Below are 20,067 nucleotides of genomic sequence, written 5' to 3' on the forward strand. Positions count from 1 at the left end.
CAAGCTAGTTACAACTGAATCAATGATCAACCAGATTGAGAAGAAAAAAAAATACAAGAACAAATTTCTTACAATTCTAACAGATGTATTAAGCACAAACACCTCCATTCTACTTCAAAACCAAGATTTGAAGCATATTAATTTTCACGATGAAAATCGTTATCATTTATTTATTATTTGCTATAAGCTCGACGGACAAATCTGCAAACCCTAGCAGATACTAGTAACCAAGATATTATCCCAATCTGCAATGATAAAAAGACAATGAAAAACAATTATAAATTCAAAAAAAATAAAATGGAATGCTACAGACAATTCCAAGAATTTACCAACTTATTCCTCAAGATTATTTATTTAGAACATCCACGATGAAAGTTGTTTAATTGATTACTTATAAAATAAATATTACTAATAAATTGTTTAATTCACAGATATTTTCTTTCTCTCTTCTATATCAAATGACAAACGAATTCAGCCAAAAGTATTTAACTTTTAAGTCAATTCTTATGTTACTTTCGTACAATACTCTCCCAGACGTTTAAATAAGTATTTATGTGATATGATAAACTCAAATAAGTAATTCTTAATAGGTCTTTCTAAATGTAATTCGAGTAATAATGAAGACAAAAGGTATATCATTTTAACCATCAAACTAATTTCTTTCAATTGTAATGGTAGCCAGACAAGGCCTCAAAAATGATGGCAACAATACGCAATAAGAGACCTAATTACCAAGGTAATGTACGAGCAATTACTTACCGCGATACTGTTATTTTGAACTCCTCTGGTCTTCCAAGATAACAAGCAACCTGCAAAGAGTATAAAATATGTTCAGAAGTCAAAGCAAAAGCTTATAATTTCTTATTTCTCTAATAACAAGGGGCAATTAGACATGCAATTTATCTGTTAGGCCTTCATTTGGAAAGAATAGAAATCCAAAAAATAAAAACAAATGGCTGGTTTTTGTAATGCATGATAAAAAATTTTGGCAAGTCTTGGTCAGACAAGTCACAGGGTTTTTTATGCATCCTAGTAAATTTAAAGTATATTATATATTCTTAATTGCATTACCAAATGGTTGCACAAGTTGCAGAGATATGCTAGCCACAGGAACACGCCAAAACCAGATAAGCAGCACTCCATATGTTAAATACTACATGGCACAACAAAAAAGAAAAAGTATCTTAATTATAAACCTCTACAAAGAAATTCTGTTAAAAGAAAAATAAAAGAAGTATGCCTGAAGATACCTTTAAGATGAGAAGCACTTTTGTATATGAAGCATTATCATCTTTGTGAGATGAATTTTGGTCTGCATAATAATTTAAACTATACTTTTAACAAACACGAGGGTAAGAAAAATAATTTTAATTAAACAACCAATAGAAAATAAAGGACATGAAAATGAAGATAAAAACTATATTCATGAAGGGGAAAATGTCATGGAGAAATATTGTTTGAATAATATTTTTAGCACAAACAATGTATAATTAAGAATGAGAATCAGGTTGCCTGAAACAGAGAAACTTATGCCACAACTTGTAAAAAACTTGCAACAAAAATGAAACTCACACTTTGAAAGTTCCCTCTCCTTGGCAACTGCCAGCCTTTTGAGTTTTGCTGCCTGTGCAAAGGTTGATGGCCTGAGAAGATAAAGACAGACACGCAGGCATAAATTTTGCAATCATATCTTACAGTCATGTTAGTTCTTTTTCTTCCTCCTGTCCACCTGGGTTTACCATTTGAATTCCTTTGCAGTTTTATATACCTGGCAAGGCCTTTGCTTCTTTGTTCTACTAGTCTAAACATTACCAAATATTTCTTATTAATTTCTTTTGTTTAAAACTGAAATTAACTTTGATGTTCTAGTGAATACTGATATGTCTCTTTGCAGATCACTTCAAATTTTCTCATTCCTGATACCCTTTTGTTAGCATGTAGTTTTACTGCCAAAAAACTGTATCACTTGTCATGTGGACTTAAGACAAAATTGTGGACTTACCCTTTAATTTCCAATTATCAACCACACACACACACGTAACATAGCAAAATGCCTTGACCAATGAAAAGGGGTTCCAAAAGAGGACCCCCTTTTCTTTTACCAGAGGGATTATTGGCTAAAGCATTACTTACTGCGACATTGAACTTGCCTCCTTCAAAAGTTGTTTTATTTCTGCACGCAACTGAATTTCTTTTTCACTATCGGATCCACTCTGTAGAAAAATCATACGGGTAAATGTTAACGTTACATGGTTTTCTTTTTCTTTTTTTCATTAATAAATATATGTTGAAAATTTCTTATTTGATAAAGGAATGAATTTAATTTCATTATCAATCCTTTGATTAGTTTGTCAAGAGAATTTTAGATTATCTCACATTTGAATCTATAAGCTTTATCGTGACAATATCGTGACAATGGGTAACATTCATTAATTTTGTTTCAATTAATTAATAATTAGAATGGAGAAAAAATGACGATACCTTCTTCTTAGCGTGATCTAGACAATAGTATGCAAATTTAAAAACAGCAACAATCAGAAATATGAGAGGAGCTGCTAACGACCTTTCACGTTCTTGGCTTATTTCGTCTTCCATAATTCACTTTCCTCCCCTCCCTGATTCAATGCACGTGTTTTGTGTTAGTTTCTTTTTTCTAATATCTGATTTACTTTACCGGGGGAAAAAATAGAAAATTTCTCCAACTTAGAATTAGAATTGTTATTTAAAACGAGTTTTAAAATAATTAGCTAATGAATATTAGTATCAGTAAAATTGATAAAATATCTTGAGTAAGAAAAAAAAATAGATATGAATCAACAAAAAAAGTTATACAGTTAATTGATTATAATTTTAAAAATAATTATTACAAAATTAATAATATTTTCATTCATGAAGTTGCATTTTAATTAGAATAGACGCAGAAACAGGAATGGCTTCCGGTGAGTAAACCCTAATCATACCAAAGCATTCTGTGGGAAAAACTAGTCTTATTATGAGAGTGTTGGAGTCCCTCAAACTCAATGCCTCTCTCAAGCTTCCTCTTCCTTTCTCACATATAAAAAGCATTCATTACTGCAAAATGGTTGGTTGGTTTTGAGGGTCGACGGTGGCACTGCCCCACTTGCTTCCCTCGACATTTCAACGTACATTTTCTTTAGCCCCACGCCATAAACATCCCATTTTTTAGTACTCAGGACCCATTATTTGGTAACTTTTATTTCTTAGTAAGAGTTTTTCGTGTAATAGTAAATTCTGTCCAGTATTTGTTACTACTCTGCCTGTTTGATTAAATGGTGTCTCATCTGATGGCATTGGCTTTGACTATGGCTGCCCTGAGTCTCTCAGATGGCCTAACGTTGGCAAGTATAAAGTCGATGTTGCTTCCTTCGAGTCACTAGCACTGCTCGAGTTACAGGTCTGCTCACGTTCTTTAATATGTTTTCTCTATGCGTTTTTTTTCTAAATTGAGTTGGAGTTTGGAATTGGATTATTACATTTCCAACTATATCACGATCCTTGCATGCATTTCAATTCATCTTCCAAATGTGGTATGAATATGATACTCTGCAACTGTTCCCCTGCATTTTATAGCTGCAATTTATTTTCTGAATGTAGATTTGCCATTGAGGATGTTGAAAGTATTATTTGTCATAGTCCTTGAGCTTTTATGATACTTTCAATGAATAGGTTAGAGAAGACACCGATCTCTTCATCATTGACGAAGTTGGTAAGATGGAGTTATTCAGTTCCTCATTCTTCCCTGCAGTTCTAAGAGTTTTTGGAGTCAAATATCCCAGTTTTGGCTTCCATTCCAGTTCCAAAGTTTGGCAGAGACATACCAGAAGGTAAATTTTTTTTCCATAGTTTCACATCGTAGGAACACATTTCCTTTACTTGATTCTTTGTATAAACAAGATAGGACTAAATCCTTGAGGATTTTGGAGAAACTCTCTTGCTGATTGCTTTGCTGAACTTGTTGTGAATGGCTAATGACTAATGTTGTCAATTTCTGCAGTAGCAAGGTTGCGGAATCATGCAGGGGCAACTTGTTTTACATTGAGCGTTAGTAACAGAGATGCTGTTAGAGAAAAGATACGCTCACAATTGGAAGATCTGCTGACAAAACACTAGTCATGTTTGTGGTCTGAACTCATACCTTATATAATAAATTATGATGGGGTAATACTATTTAGTGGGAAAAGAAGTGCAAATCTTAATTGAGCTTGAATAACCAAGGAATGGGAGACGGATTTTGTGTTGAGCTTGCTAGTAGTATACATGACTTATCTTCATGCATGATAGTCCTTTTGTAATGACATATCTGTATGTATCTGTATTATGGGCAATATCTTCCACTGGTATAAAGATTTCATTTAAACACAGTATCAATTCCAAAACTAAAATATTCAGACAGCATAGTCTATGCCGCTGTCAGTGTAAAACGAAGTGTGAGTTCAACATAATTGTGAACAAACTGACGTATAAAAATATTAAAAAGAATATATGTGCAATTTAAAAATAAAATAATCGTGACCTAAGTATAATAAATTAACTAATTGGGTTTTATCAACTTCGTCTATCCTGCTCAGTAGTTCGCAGCACTTGTTTGGCCAATGATGAAAATGATTTTGCTATATCTTGCATCTCTGTGGCACGAAGGTTGGTACCCTGCTAAGTTAAAAGATATGTAAACAAATAAGTTCTCTATTTATTTTTTCAATTCTTCTTGTGTACATTGGCATAGGATAGTGAAATTTGAACTGTTTTTTGTCAAGATACCTGCAATTTCCTTATGTTTTCATGCAGTTTGACTTGTGCCCGATTTGCCACGGCTGATTCCTGTAGCACCAGATTCATGATTGATTAATGTTTGCACTCATATTTCAGCATAAAAAAATGAAGGTTCCAATATACTGAATCTGTCTAATTATACAATGATCAAAATTACATCATTTACATGTATCGTGGTATCTTTTTTTTTGGTTAAATTAGTTTTTTCATCCTTTAATTTATATTTTAGATTCAATTTGGTCCTCTTGTTTCTTTTTTGTTCAATTTAATCCTTTAATTTTTTAAATCAATTCAATTTAGTCCTTTAATCTAAGTTGTAAGAAATCATATTTTGTAACGATTCAAAATTTAGTCCTTTAATCACAAAGTGTAAATTTCCTAAAAAAAATGAATTGGTTTAAAAAATTAGATGACCAAATTGAACCAAAAAAAAATTAAAGGACCAAATTGAATTTATTTTAAAAATTAAAGAACTAAATTGAAAAAAAAATAGAGGATCAAATTAAACTAAAAAAAATTAGAGGATCCAATTGAACCTAAATAATAAATTAGAGAACAAAAGAACTAATTCAAACAAAGGTATGATAGAAGAATTGTTTGAAAAGTTATCTCTTTTTGTACTGCCTCATTCAAAATTAACTAAAGACTATTTTGAAATTTGTACAACGTTTAGCATGCTAGAGTATAAAAGTGAAAGGAACGAATTAAATCAAGTGCTACTTTCTTCGCAGAAGAATAAAAAGAACACTGGCACAAAGTACAACCGATTAAAACCTCTAATGGGTAGGTAATAAATCGTAGATTAGAGATACTTGGTAATGATCAATCTCGATTGTCAAACTATGTTTGCATTAACAAATACACTTGACAACTCCAAAATAGAAATTAGCACTATGGCCTAGGCAACACCTTTCGCTTGTAAATAAGCACATAAAATGCCATGCTTGTGAATTGTTATGTGGTAGAAAAGTCAAGCATGATGAGAATGCATGTGATAGATATATTCATACATTGGAGGAAGAAGAAAACCCATATTTCTTCTTAATTTGATCAAGCGCACCATCTTTTTGATCCTGTTGCCCTTCCTTAACTGATGTTTTTTGGTTGTTTCCCTTCATCTCTTTCAATCTTCCTGTATATTGGATGCTCAATTAAATTAGATAGCAATTAGGAAAAGCTGTAATTATAATGCACCTGTAAATTCAACAGATCCAATTTTAGTTGACAGTTTCTTAGTTATAGAAAGGTAGTGTTCATAAAGAAAAATGGGAATACAAATTAGTATAGTAGAAAAGTAGCAAGATGGGAGACTACTACTCTATGAATAGTGTTTCCCTGAGACGAAGTCTTGCATTTTATGCTCCTCCCCTCAGTTTATCTTCTACTTTTGGTTAAAATATCCTCTACTTAAATTGGTATTCTTCCAAAAAAAGTATAAAACATATGCTAGAACTATATTAGCATATCTTACTTGACAGATTATAGCATATTGAGGTATTAATTTTTCACCTTTTCATTATGGATATAGGCCAAAGCATCGATATCTCATTAAGCATTATCTCTGTACTTTACGCAACAAAGTTTGTTCTAGCATGACCTATTTATTTTGCAACGAACCAAATGACAAGCGATCATGAGATTCTGACTTCTATAAATCCCCTAGAGTAGCTCATGTTTCATCCCATTCACAGTAGTTTAAGTGCTTATTTCTTAGGTCAAATGATGAAACATAAGGAAAATCAATTTGCATAAAATTTAACTCATTGTCACAACAAACCTTTCAGAGATTGAAATGTGCCAGCCAATTTCTTCTTATTAAGAGCTCCCAATATGCTTTGTTCTTTGCGTTTTTCTACATGATCCTCTAGGTCAATATCATCTATATGGGAGGAAAAGAGAACACCTCAAATTGGTTACCTCAAATTCAAGAATCCGTATGTTAGAAAATATACTATAGAAATCTCCTTAGGAAGCAAATTAATCTATCACTGTAATTTAGTCCTGTTTATATAACATATGTGCTTTCTGACTAGCAGAGTCAAGGTCACCAATAAAAACAGACAAAATGAATTCATTGACACAAATGACAAATTTCATCTTTCTTGGCCAAAAGTTTTAAGCAAATGTTCAGTTGGCAGTAGCAGTGTAGCACATGTCTGAGGCATTGTTTTACCTATGTTTAATTCAAGCTGATTTTCATCCATTGTTGGCTTATCAACATTATCATTACATGCAAAGTTTGCATTTGAGAATATTGCTGAGAGTTCCCGTATACTTTCTTTGGGATCTTTCTTTTCCAAGAGGGGTGCATGCTTTTCTTTACTGCTAGTAAAATCTTTGATAACAGAGCTGAATATACCCTGGAATGCCAGAACACAGTACCGAATACCTTCAGTCATAAGCATAGTGGATATAGTTGTATAAGTTATTAAAATGTTACTGTTTACCCTTTTCTTTTCCTTATGGATGACAGGGCCAGGAACAAGCTCTTCTTGTGATGGCATCCTTTCCTTCCTGTAGATGCAGCTAACAGAGTCCAAAAGCCTAAAACAAAATCAAGTATTATGTACAATGAGACTAACATTTTACCAGTTTTAAACAAAAATAGTATAGAAGATAAAAGGTTGTAAATTGTAAATATCTCTCCCTGTGGGAAATATTTTCCTACAGCCAGGCAGAAATTTTTTATGTGGTAAAGATTGATACAAGATTCCCTATACCATTCTCTAGGCTTATATACCTGAAAATATTCCTCTGGGCCAACAATGAGACCACAAAAATTTCCTGGTCACCATTCACCTGTACACCGACATTGAGTTAATTTGATGTCATAAATTTATTTCAAACATTGTACAAGTGAAAGATGCAGTCATACCAAAACAAGATCTCCTTTGGATGAACAACATATCTGGCTATCAGAAAATGACTTCAATTTTGGAGGTGAATAAGTGAAACCTCTAACTGAAGTCTCCACTATTAGAGTTAACTCTGGGAAAGACCTAACATTGTTACATATGTATTGTTAAATCATTAAATGAAAAAAAGAATGTTTCATAAAGTTGACACGATGGGACACTAGTAAGAAGGCTCAAGAATACTTGATTCAAGATTCAGCATAAAACGTGCTGAAATCCATAAAGCCAAAAGCACTAAGTGGGGGAATAAGGATTGGCTATAGCATTTTTCTTATCAAAAAAGTAAACCTCAAAATGGGGATTGAATTGTAACACCGGTTGGTAAATCTTTTCCCATGTTATATACTCATTAATTCTTCTTCTAAAAAGCATGTACGGACTTAAGAAAAAATCACCACCTTAATTCTACTTTTCCACTGGCGAAAAGGAGTATAAGACGAATATCAGAGAGGCTGTTAATTGTTGATGCCCAGCAACAGGAAGAGGAATGAAACTTCTTTTTGTAAAGCACCTTTTTAACACCCTGAAACATATGAGAATGAGTAACCGCGAGCATCAGCTAATATTCTAGTCATTCATGACTCACGAGTAAGGACAGAAGTAAAGAACACATTACCTGTACAGCATGTGCAAAAGAATAGACATACAAAGCCTTCTCAGAACACAGCAGAATGTACAACTGCTTTGCTGTTGCATCTTCAATATGAATCCCTTCTTTCAACTCTAAGCCATCTTTTGTAACTGATCCTGCGGTTTGTTCTCCTTGTCCATCTGTATAACATAATATAAAGTCTAACACTTTTCAATCAGATCCTTCACTGCTATAAAAAAATAGCATTGGAATTTGAATTCTAAACATAATAAGCATTTAGATCATTGCTAGCTTAATGTATTTCGGAAACTGGCTATTGTTTCTACTATGCAAACTCTTACCCAACACCTGCATAAATATAGCTTTAGAGGGCTTCTTAGGATGAATAGTTCCAATGCTCAATGTGTTTCCAGTTTCACCATCTAGTGTTAGAACAGACGAGTCCTTTGTTCCAACTGCTAAAATGTTTTTCTCAAAACCATGCAAACTGCAGGTTTTGAACTGCAGGGAGATGATACCGGTGGAAATTTCACTTGCAATATGTTTCCGATATAACAAAGATGGTCCATCTATGTTGATAACTGAAACCTGTAACAAAATGGTACATTATCAAATTAGCACCAACTATGCACTCAAATCAAAAGGGCCTAAAAAAAAGAAATTATCTGATAATATTCAAGCAACAATATGATTAGTAATTATCACCCAAATATATGATCAGCATCAGAGATAGAATGGAAATCCTGGGCTTCCCAAGTATTAAATAAATCCACCAGCTAGTTGCTTAAATCTGTTAATGTGTTCAATGGATCCTTGGTGACTCGATGGATATTAAAGTTATAAGTTAGTTTAGTCACACATTAATCGATGCATCCCAAATAATTAAAGGTGTGCTTGAATCACTGTTTCGTCGTGTTGAACATCAATCCATTGTGAGAGGAGGATTGACATTGAACATGCATTGAAAAGTGGGATTTGGCTAAAACAAGCTCTAAACTTGCACATTAAACTTTTTCTGTGCAACAGTGTGCTAACAACACATTTCCAAATTTAAAAACAAAGAAAAAGCTAGAAAAAATATCTCACATTTCCTTGGTCAGAACCAACAGCAAGATGCCTTGAGCTGTGATCTATGTTCATACAAATTACAGTACCACTAGTCTTTATAAGTTTCATACTGTGGATTACGTGATCGGTCCCTTTCTTTGTACCTCCTGCAAAAGAGGAATGAAAATATGAAAATCACTACCAACTAAAATGTGAAGTCTGATGCTTGTTTAATAACTAAGGAACTAGCAGTAAACACAGTAACACGCTACACAATACCTGTAAGGGACATGAAGCTATTCGAGGCATATGGTTCAGGTTTGAATCTATAGATACGAACCTGCAGATCATGTTTATATCATACATACTATAAAATAAGCATGGGTGATTAGAATAGAAAAAGGAAAATATCACATTTCACAAAATTCATAATTGAATGGAACTCACCATTCCACTTTGGTCACCAGAAAAAAGGAGTGGAGAGTTGCTATCAAAATATAATTCCGTCAAGGGTATACCACTTAAAGAAAAATCATTTTCACTCTGCATTAAGATGAAGGAAAGAAATAAATATGTTTCCTACAGTTGTTAAATACATAAGAAAGAAAATAACTGCCTTCAATGCTCCTAGAAATGAACTTAAAAACTGATAATGGCTTAAGACTACAACATATTGGAGTATTCAAAAAGTCGAATACTATCTTGCTTTATGTAGGTACTTCTAAGCATATTTATAAATATTCTTATCAATCTATTACTATTTTCAATACGACTTCAATAAATCAGATTGCTTTGGTTAGCTAGTACAATCAAGATTATTTCATCATCTAGGCATATGAGTTGACTAGTATGCTTACACGTGAAAGCAGATTCCTTTCTGAAACTGAAAATATACTCTTACTGGAATATAATATTGTTAATGTTTGGGCACAAAGCAATATTGTCTTACCGCTCGAAGTAATAAAGCTAATATTTGACACAAGCTAATAGCTTCGGATAAAATTATTACCTGTTGCTTTAATTGCAAAATTGGGGTGAAAAAGGGACATGTTGCATCCCAAAAATTTATGGCTCCATTGCTGTGTCCAGTTATGTACATGTTTCTAATGTTTGAAAATCCAGTGAAATTGGAAGAACTGAAGTTAATCCCATCTTTGAGATTTGTTTCAATGGGAACAAGTGGTGGATAATTCTTTACCAGCTGATTGTAATACTGTAACCAAAAAGGGAAAAAATATAAATTCAATAGAATTATATAGAAGAATTAGATTGTCAAAATAATAAAAGTGGTACAGTAAAAGAACAGTTTCACAATTCCATCACCTCATCTTCAGAACTAAAAAAATTGGAATTGTTGGAGATGAATTTTGCTGTTGTGATGTTTGAATCTGCCAGTGGTAACTTCACAACCACTTCCTTTGGCAGTGAAGGACTGGACTTAGACTGGCTTTGCAGTAGATACCTTTCAATCAAATTATCATCATATAGATATACGTGGCCTGATTTCCCAAGCAAAATGAAATAATTTTGTCTATGCTTGCTTGAGGTTGATATGATCTCCATGTCAATACAACCTTCTGGCAAATGAAGCCCCATCTTAATTGTGCGAGATTCTGTATGCTCATTCAACAACACTACCTGCTTCATATAATACAAATTGGTAGTAGTTATTTAAATTTCCAAATTAAACCTAGTTCAAGTTCATTGAACCAATTCAGTACAAAGTAAACCATCCAAAAATCTCAAATTCATTTAAGTTGTAAATTTGCAATAGGTCATAGGTGAACTTGAATTCAGGCTTTCTTTCCCCGAAAAAGAAAAACTATCAAAGAAAAATATAGATACAGAAATATTCAACCAAGAACAAGTCAGCATATATCTTTTTTAATGATTTAAGCAAAGTATTCAAATACCTGCAACAAGTTTGAAGGGGCATAATCAGAACCTCCCATAACATATAGTCGACTAGCCTTTCCTTCAGCATAAATCCATTTTACTGATCCTATAGAAGTTTTGTCTGATTTATATCCTAAATTAAATTTGAACATAGGAGTGTTTTGACTATTATAATCAGTTGCTAAACTATTTCCTGTGTTTAGAGAAGGGATGCTCCAAATGAAGAGCTCTCCATTGTTGTACCCTACAACCACCTTACTTCCAAAAGGACACACCCAACAAGCAGAAGACACCTTCCTTGTTTCATTATATCTTGTCTGCAATATTTTCCCACCAGTTCTGAAAATTGATCTGATTTCTCGAATATCCCATAATATTATTTGGCCATTTCTAAAGATTATGAGAACTCTGCATTGAACACATAAGAAAACATAAGTTTGAAATTTTTCACATAAAAAAATTGATCAAGTAAAAGGAAATTAATTATATAGAAATGTGCTAATGGAAGGCTGGTTTTGTGCATATCACCTCTGACTCTCGGCTGCTGGTTGAGGCAGTACGTGTGTCACCACTGTATCGTCAGATTCTTCAGTTGAATTTCCTGAAGAAATTGATAAGATACTTATAATGACAAGAAGCTATATCTTGTAAGGTGTAGTCATTTAATTATTGTTCTAATCAAACTGCTGGTTTAGAAAATCTCACCATAAGAAGCTGAAAGGGGTATGGTGTATTTCATACGTACCACATGCCATGGTTCTTGATCAAGCATCAAAACTGAAATATTGCCATTAGAAAATCCAATATACCTGCCAATGCACATACATGCTCATAACTTTAGGTGTTTCTTCAAAATTTCTTGATAGCTTATTTCGAAGCAAACTGAAAAACTTACATAAAGAGGCTATGTTTAATGACTGAGAAACAAGTGATTTCTTCCTTAACAATGTACACATCAGACAACAGTTTCTTGTCTATGTCCCAAACCTAAAAGTGAAATATCTTTAAGGTAATGAATTTTCTGAATAACCTGTGCTTGAACATGATTTGAATAAAATATTGACATGGTGAATCTTAATAGTGGAACACTACCTATACTACCTAGTAATGAAATGCAGAGGCAACCTGAAATATAAAAAATATAAGCAAGTCCATAGACACACTTGCCTCAATATGGTTATTGAAAGTGACATTTATAAGGATGCCTTGGTTCTGAATGAACTGCATACATATATTAAGCACATAGTATTGTTAATTTAATAGAAAACTAACATCTTTCACGACATCAAGGATGAGCAAAATTGGTTAGGAAAAAAGAAAGAAAATATAACCAGTAAAAACTTGCTAGGCACAGGCTCTTTAGATTCAAGTAGGACTTGGGCATTATCCTCTCCAAATAGTTTAATCCGTCCATCCCTTAAAAAAAATCTCAACAAAATCAGTTTCAAGCATAAATTCAAGAAAATACTTAAGTTGTAACATTTTTTTTCTGTGAATTAGATGTCAGAAAGGATAGTGTACATCGCAAAATTGACAAAGGATGAACATACTTGGTAGATAGGGCCAGTATCTTCTGAATATTGTCATAGGCAAACTTGGCACCACCAGATGGTACCCCTTGATGAAATACCAAACGTGGATCTACATCACTACCTTTTAACCCATCCAATGAATTTCCAAGAGGCTGCAACGCAAATTTACAACTGGGATTTTTAGTTTTCTAGTTGCAAGTCATACTCATAGATGAAGTTCACCGATTTTTCTTTCTGCATGTCTTTGTTGGTACAAATTTGTTTGACTAATATTTATATTAACATCTATGATAGTTTGGGCTTAGAAATGTAAAATTAAAATTAATCACGTAAGTGAATTTTATGTGAACGCGCAAGAAAAAAAAATGGTGCGTCTTTGGTTCTTAGATAAGTTTGAACTTTATGAAAATTTTATTTAGATTAGAGAAATTTTTTTATTCGTTTTACCAAAGAGCTTTGCAGAGGGATCTTACAACTGTTGTAAGAATTATTGTATAAATAACATTTCCCATAAAGTAATATGAAAGATTCAAAATGAAATTATTTCGTAAAAATCAATGAGCAAGCATTAAATTAGCTCAGGCAAAACTTGCTTTGCATGTTCCCACATGCGCAGTGCCACACTGCCACGATTGTTCTGAGGTTCCCTCTACCCTCGGGCCATGGATTCTTGCAGGCTACCCTAAACGAGCATAACGGTCTGCAACATTGTATCATTTGTATGGGTTCACAGAAACACCTTTGTCATTAAAATTGAACCAATTAAAAAGCTAATTATTATTTAGAACGAACTTATGATTATTTATTGAAATTATTATCCCTTTCATGGTTTGGCCTACGCTAAAGTGATACTTTTTCCTTAAAACCATTAAGTGTCTGAATCACATTATTACCTACAGACATACCCTTAAACTGCCTATCGATGAAAAAGAAATTGACTTCGCTATAATTGAAATTGGTAAAATTCTTTGTTTGAAAAAAAAAAAGAATATTCCATTTCAAGCAACATTTTGTCTTGGGTTGGTAAACAGGACAATATCGTAAACTATCTATACTTGCAAAATTGTATTAATGAAAAGATTCGATGAATGATGCGCAATAAAAAGATACAGATTATTATTGAAAACCAGAAGTGTAATAGCATTCGGAATTAAAAGGAAAATATCAACAAGACAAAAAGAAAACTTAAAAATGATAACCATATATATACGTTATAACATGAATACATGTATGAAATTAGCAAAAGGAATTTGAGTCACAATAAGATATAAAAAAATATGCACTATTAACGTAAAGTGTTCTTACAGTGCCATCTAATTATAAATGAATTGTGGTGTGATAAATTTGCTGATATTAATTATAGTTATCTTAAAAATCGTATAAAATGTGATTTCTAATTTCTAATTACAGTATAAAAACTTTTATACTAATAGTGCATGTTAACTCAAAAAATAATCCAAATACGTTCATGATATCCATTTATTTCCATTTCTGTCATATTCTTTCCCTTAAAAAAAAAAAAGCATAGCAACTATGAAGTAAAACATACCGATTGTGAATTTCAATCATTCTCGAAATGTAAAATCAAATGTATCTAAAATCATGTTTGGTTCCTCATTTGAAATCTTAATCTGTACAATTGGACAAAACTTTGATTCTTATCATCATTTTGTTCAAGCGACTGTTCCGATCATTTTAAATGAGAAACCAATCCATAAGAAAAGTAGGAAAACAAAGGTCTCATCGGAAACTAAAAAAATAAAAGTGATGATCGCATGGGAGGATGCAAAGTAGTATATAGAAATAGAGTTACCATCTTTATGGATGCTTTCTCCACGAGCTTCTTTATGAACATGATTAATTGAAGGATCGGAAGTGAGAGTAGAACGGATGAAGAAAAGAGAAGAGAGAAAGTGAGTGAGTGATGTCAAATGTGCTTTGTGATAACCGAAAACAGAGAGAGTTGTTGTTGTTGTTGTTGTTCAGTGCTTGAGCAGTTTGTTTATTCCACTTTCTCTTTCTCTTATAGGATATTGGACGAAACCAAAAAAACTTACCACAAGACAATAAATTCTCGTACGACAGAATAACCAACGGTTAGGATCTTACTGTGATTGATATAGGAAAATATTTGACTTGGTCCCTCTAACCCTTTCCATCAAACAAAAGCCAAAGAGACTCCAAATAAACAAATGTTTGCGAGCAGCACGGTTAAAACTAGGGAACAAAGAATAATGTTGTTCGGAAAGGTTACCGTTTTCCTCAGACATGTTTTCCTAACACGTGGCAGAAGATGATTTCTATGTGGGTCCTGGGTATTATTTAAAAGGTACGTGGCACCACTCAAACGAGTTTGCTTCTTCTCTTTTGCATTTTCATTTTTTCTATGTTTGAAAGGAAATGAATAATTCGTCCTATTACACGACGGGCCACGTCACATGCCTAATTCTAACTTACTGAAATGCCAACAAATAAAAACCTTTTTGTCTATTCTTATCTATTATTTATTATTATTGCTAAACTATTACGATGTTAGTTTTGTTGCTGAATATAAAAGCATATTAGATATGTTATATCCTTAATCACACGTCACGTATTGAAATTTAAGTTATTCCACTTTAAGTGAAACACTTTTGCAAGAAATCTCAATTACTTTATTAGTAGTAATTAGTAAAAAAATTGAAAGAAATATTATCGGTGGGCAACAGTCAATACCACGATGACGTCATGGCCAAAAAGAAAATCCTATTGAAATGTCTTCTGCTTACAGTTTGTGGATAATGAATACATTAGGATTTCCTTAATCGATGTTTTTAGAACATTAGTTAAAAAATTAAAAAAATAAAATATTTATTCTGAAAATGATAAGAGAACATAATTATAAATAAAATAAGTTTGTGCTTTCTAATAAAAAAAATCTTTTAATTTCTTAATTAATATCTTCAAACACTAATTAACATTTATTAATGGATTATTATACATATTAGAAGCAGTGCACCTTCCCACCAACCCTGCTGAGATAGGAAGGGGATTTTGATATTAAATAGAAATTAAAACATGTCCATAATAAGGTGGCAGCAGATCATATCTGCCATCTAATAAAAACAAGACAAACGTTTCCTCCCCTCAAAAAAAATAAAAGAAAAGATAAACGGTTTCGGCTATGTGCATAGGTGTCATATCACATTTGTACACACCAATTAAGTCCTATGATTTAGTGTAATTGATCTCATCCAATGGAATATAGCTTTTGTTATTTGTTGTATACATAGTGAATTAGCGATAGGATATTAGGATGTACTCACTGAGTGTGTAAGAATTAAAAAAATACATCGGGCATAGGCGATTATTTTTTTAATAAAAAAAGTTATATGTGAATATGATATAATTGATGGATAATTGTTTTTTAAGTATATAGTCAATGATTTGATCTCTAGGCTTATATATATGAAAAAATATATTTAAATTGAGAGAGATTAATTTCTTAAATTAATCTCTCTAACTCGAAGAATTAGTCTCCAACTATGGATTAGAGAATATTTTTTTAAAAAGAAACTAGAGAATACCTGACACTTAAAAATAAATGGGGGTGTATGGTTCTAGTATCATCCTTGGGCTCCAATTCCAACAACAAAGAATGATCAAACTCTATTTTGGTGTAAAAAGAATGGGCTTGGTAACAAAAAGCTGAAACCGGCAAAAAGCCCAATTAATTATACTTATAGTAGTTGGGCATAGAGGCCAAGTTTATACAAGTCAAATTGGACAAAATTTGGCAAAGTGAAATTAGAAGCAAGCAGCATAATAATGAAGGAATATTGATGGACCTACAAATGGGCCAGGGGAAGCACCCAAAGCAGCACTGATAACAATTAGCAACTGCAGGTATGTTCATTGGAAAGACCCCAAAACATAAGAAAAAGGGTATGCCCCAGTTAAGAGGAAAAAGTAGAGTGGAGCTGTTATGGAACCACGTGGGAGTGGTTAAAGTTGGCTATATAGAATAAATCCTATGGTCCCCAATTGAAAGCCAAATAATGATTCATGGTGATGGACTCATCACAACTTTATTTAGGGTTCTCACTCTCATGCACATGAGCGACGCTCTCAACATAATTACGATAAAAAGAGACCCTTTACAACCTAGGTCCTATTGGCGCCATTATCCTCTCTGAGTTGTAACAAATTGGGCTCCCTTTTCTTTTGCCTTTTTCATGGGGAATCCCTCCCATGGAACCATGTTCCTCCCTTTAGCATCTAAGCTTTATTTTAACATAGAATTTACCCATTTTTTTGCCACATGTGGCCCTTGCCCATCGAGCTTTTTTCCTTGAAAATATTTTTGCTTTCGCAATTAAACTATTTTTTTAGGAAAATAAAATAAAATTAAAAATTGTTAACTTAACTTCCTCTTCCTCTATTTCTAATTATCCAAAGTCTTTTGCTTATCCATGCAAACTTGTAGTGGGACATTATCTCTCGTGCAATAGTTTTTTTTGGGGGAATAAAACTGAAGTTCGGTATTGTAAGTATTTTTAGAACTTTTTTTAATTAAACTTAGAGTTTAACTTTGATAAAGTGTTCAATTTTTAATGTTGGCCTTTATTGTGAGTTACTAAAGTGAAACTCTAGTTTGAGTTTAAAAACACTAAAAAAAACATTTAAGGTGCTACTCTTAAGTTTTATACAAAAAAAAAAAAGAATAGATTTTGGCATAAATACAAAACAATACTAAGTTTATAAATTTTAAATAGACAAAAAGTAGTTAATCCATCTAACTGTGAAACCATAAGTATATATTAATAAAACATAGGTAGATAGAAAAATGGATAATTCATTTACTATTAAATAAGTGTAGTAAATTTCATAACGTGTACGTCTTCTGTAAGCTTCCATCTGAATAGAGTGTATTAAATACAAATGTTTAATTCCTTATCATGCGCCGCTTGTTAATGAAGTTGCAGAAGTAATAATTGAGATACCTCCTCTTGATTTCTTCATCTGTCATATTCAAGTGATATATATAAGCATATTTTGACTCTAGGATATTATATCTAATATTGATAGTGTTTGTACACATTTTTATTACATTATTTTATATATTATTTCTTTTTAATAATGAAATTTAAAAATATGGCTTAGCACTTTTATTCTTAAAAAAATGTAAAAAATAAAATAAAGTGTTGTTTTTTGCTGAGTAATAGACTAATACTATTATTCTAATATATACAATGATAGCCTAACCTAATGAAATTCTAATACTTTATATTCCATACAACAAAAAAAGGCTTTGTATATGGCCCCCCTTGTGACTTGGGAGAACAAGGAGTGGTAGCCAACTTTTTAGGCTTCGACTTTGTCTGAAAAGATCTCTTAGCACGTTAAAAACGACATAAAGTTGTCTTTCTATTATTTATTAATAATTAGCAAAATAAAATAATACTATCATTTAAAAATATTTATTCATTACAATTTATATATTTTAAAAGGTACATAAATCAATTCATGCATCACACTCCAAAAAAAAATCTAAACCGTTGAAATTCGGGAAAGTATATAAACCCTCATTTACGTAATGTATATTCAACTTCTAAAAACGTGTATGCATTTTCTTTAATTATTTTTTTGCTGATTATTTTCTTTAATTATTAAGCGTGTATATCTGCATGTGGAGGGATTTTTCTTTTTTTAATTTGAACAATGCATGTGGAGGGATTATGCACATAATTTACGCGGAAGGTATTAGGTGATTTTTTTTTTTTGGTAACAAATTTGTGTGTAATTTTCATTTTATTCTTTTCAATTAACTATAAGCCATGTTTACTTTTATCTCAAAGATTTCGAGCAAATCCATCCTTCTACTTCCAAAAAGCATGTGGTTTGTTCCTTTTCCTTTTATTTCTAAATTAAATAAAATAGCAAGTTTAGTCATTTCAGTTTATTTCTATGTTGAGAAAATGACAAGTAATATGAGTAATCACATCAGAGAAGGAATTAATTTTTTATACCTTTTGATGGAATTTCCGTTTGCCATGAACTGCAACTTAAACAAATAGAAGTTGAAACTGAGAAGAAACAAATGCAGAGGAAAAACATTGCTGTAAATTTTTAGTGAACAATTATATTATTTGGATTAATAAAATTACGCAGATGATTAAGGAAGTAAAAAAGAAACAAAAATTATTGACATGCAAAAAAATACATTCTCCAATGATTTTAAAATGCATTTTGATATGATTTCTTGTAAAAAGATTTTTTTTTTTTTAATTTCTTAATCAATAGTGCCCTTGGCCATACCCATAAAATTTAAGCAAAATTGGAGGGTACATGTTTAAGTTAAAGTAGTTTTGACTCTTTACTTTAGGTAAATCCATAAACGAACAGTAAGATGAGTTAAGATCCAAAAATAGTAATATGGTTAATAAGTGACTTTCATTCCAGATGGGATATAAGAGTTGTTTAAGGGAAAACAACTAAACTTTGAGTTTTAGCCTTACTATCAATTATTATTAGCTTTTTAAAAGTAAAAAAGATCACAAATATTTACTAAAAGATTTCACATATCATTTCAGTTTAAAAAAAAAAAATCTCAATCTTTAATTTAGGTCTCACTTTTTCAACCTTAATGGGATAGTGAGGGATTAGAGACGGAAGGGGATAAGAAAAAATGAAGGGGAAAATAGTGTTCCTAAAATGTTACTACTACTTCAAATTTAACTTGTTCACCATTAATGTCCATGTCAATGGATAGATATAGTAAAAAGAATGTTTTAGTTAGCGTGATGATGCATATTCCAGTATTAATTGAAATCTCAAATTTACTAAAGACTTACTGTATATTGATAATTTTGATGATGCATTTATGATATCGTTGTTGTTATTAATGCCTTAAATTTATCGACTACTAGTATTGGAGTATCTCAGAGTCAAAGCAATGCAAAGATCTAATTCATGGCATAGTCAATTGATCAATGTATTTGTGATATTTCTAGGTTTTTTGACGCTTAATTAAATCATTGGAAGCTGTATCAAAGTTATTACCAATAAATTACCAAAAAAAAAAGTTACTATTACAAATAACTAAATCATCCATTAAATAACCTAAACACTACGCATGTTACTAGTACACCTCTGTGAAACAGATAGTACTATATTTTGAATATTTATTTTTTCAAATTATAATGGATAGATTGAAAACAATCCATTAACTCAATTATGGTGCTTTAAAACTTCATTAAAAAATTTAATGCCCATTACTCAATTAATGAAATCCAGAAAATCTATTAACATTCTT

General features: G+C 31.9%; 2 protein-coding genes and 1 pseudogene across 4 annotated transcripts; 1 reads left to right on the top strand and 2 right to left on the bottom strand.

Moving 5' to 3' along the window:
• Positions 1 to 50: 50 nt before the first annotated feature.
• LOC114376826 lies at positions 51 to 2,619 on the bottom strand. Its single transcript, XM_028335120.1, has 7 exons — positions 2,482 to 2,619; positions 2,134 to 2,213; positions 1,573 to 1,643; positions 1,251 to 1,312; positions 1,072 to 1,153; positions 760 to 809; positions 51 to 245 (listed from the first exon to the last, which is right to left on the bottom strand). The coding sequence occupies exons 1-7, from the start codon at positions 2,593 to 2,595 to the stop codon at positions 174 to 176; spliced, it is 531 nt and encodes a 176-aa protein (XP_028190921.1). The 5' UTR covers positions 2,596 to 2,619; the 3' UTR covers positions 51 to 173.
• A 4-nt stretch (positions 2,620 to 2,623) lies between these two features.
• Positions 2,624 to 4,380, top strand: LOC114376831 (annotated as a pseudogene).
• LOC114376765 lies at positions 4,351 to 14,846 on the bottom strand. Of its 3 annotated transcripts, none has more exons than XM_028335028.1 (24): positions 14,587 to 14,846; positions 12,792 to 12,925; positions 12,573 to 12,657; positions 12,409 to 12,462; positions 12,137 to 12,228; positions 11,947 to 12,050; positions 11,770 to 11,842; positions 11,259 to 11,649; positions 10,669 to 10,983; positions 10,355 to 10,558; positions 9,793 to 9,888; positions 9,625 to 9,685; positions 9,385 to 9,512; positions 8,640 to 8,886; positions 8,323 to 8,477; positions 8,105 to 8,229; positions 7,667 to 7,790; positions 7,532 to 7,590; positions 7,239 to 7,335; positions 6,965 to 7,151; positions 6,569 to 6,670; positions 5,802 to 5,923; positions 4,780 to 4,839; positions 4,351 to 4,671 (listed from the first exon to the last, which is right to left on the bottom strand). In XM_028335028.1, exons 1-24 carry the CDS (start codon positions 14,626 to 14,628, stop codon positions 4,567 to 4,569), a joined length of 3,162 nt encoding a protein of 1,053 aa, XP_028190829.1. In that variant the 5' UTR covers positions 14,629 to 14,846; the 3' UTR covers positions 4,351 to 4,566. The 3 variants fall into 3 exon arrangements, with proteins under 3 accessions (XP_028190829.1, XP_028190830.1, XP_028190831.1); XM_028335029.1 differs by having other exon boundaries at positions 4,351 to 4,668; positions 14,587 to 14,845; XM_028335030.1 differs by lacking the exons at positions 12,137 to 12,228; positions 12,409 to 12,462; positions 12,573 to 12,657; positions 12,792 to 12,925; positions 14,587 to 14,846 and having other exon boundaries at positions 11,987 to 12,050.
• Between the last annotated feature and the right edge of the window lie 5,221 nt (positions 14,847 to 20,067).

Source organism: Glycine soja, chromosome 11 (genome assembly GCF_004193775.1).
Source record: "Glycine soja cultivar W05 chromosome 11, ASM419377v2, whole genome shotgun sequence".
NCBI classification, from domain to species: domain Eukaryota; kingdom Viridiplantae; phylum Streptophyta; class Magnoliopsida; order Fabales; family Fabaceae; genus Glycine; species Glycine soja.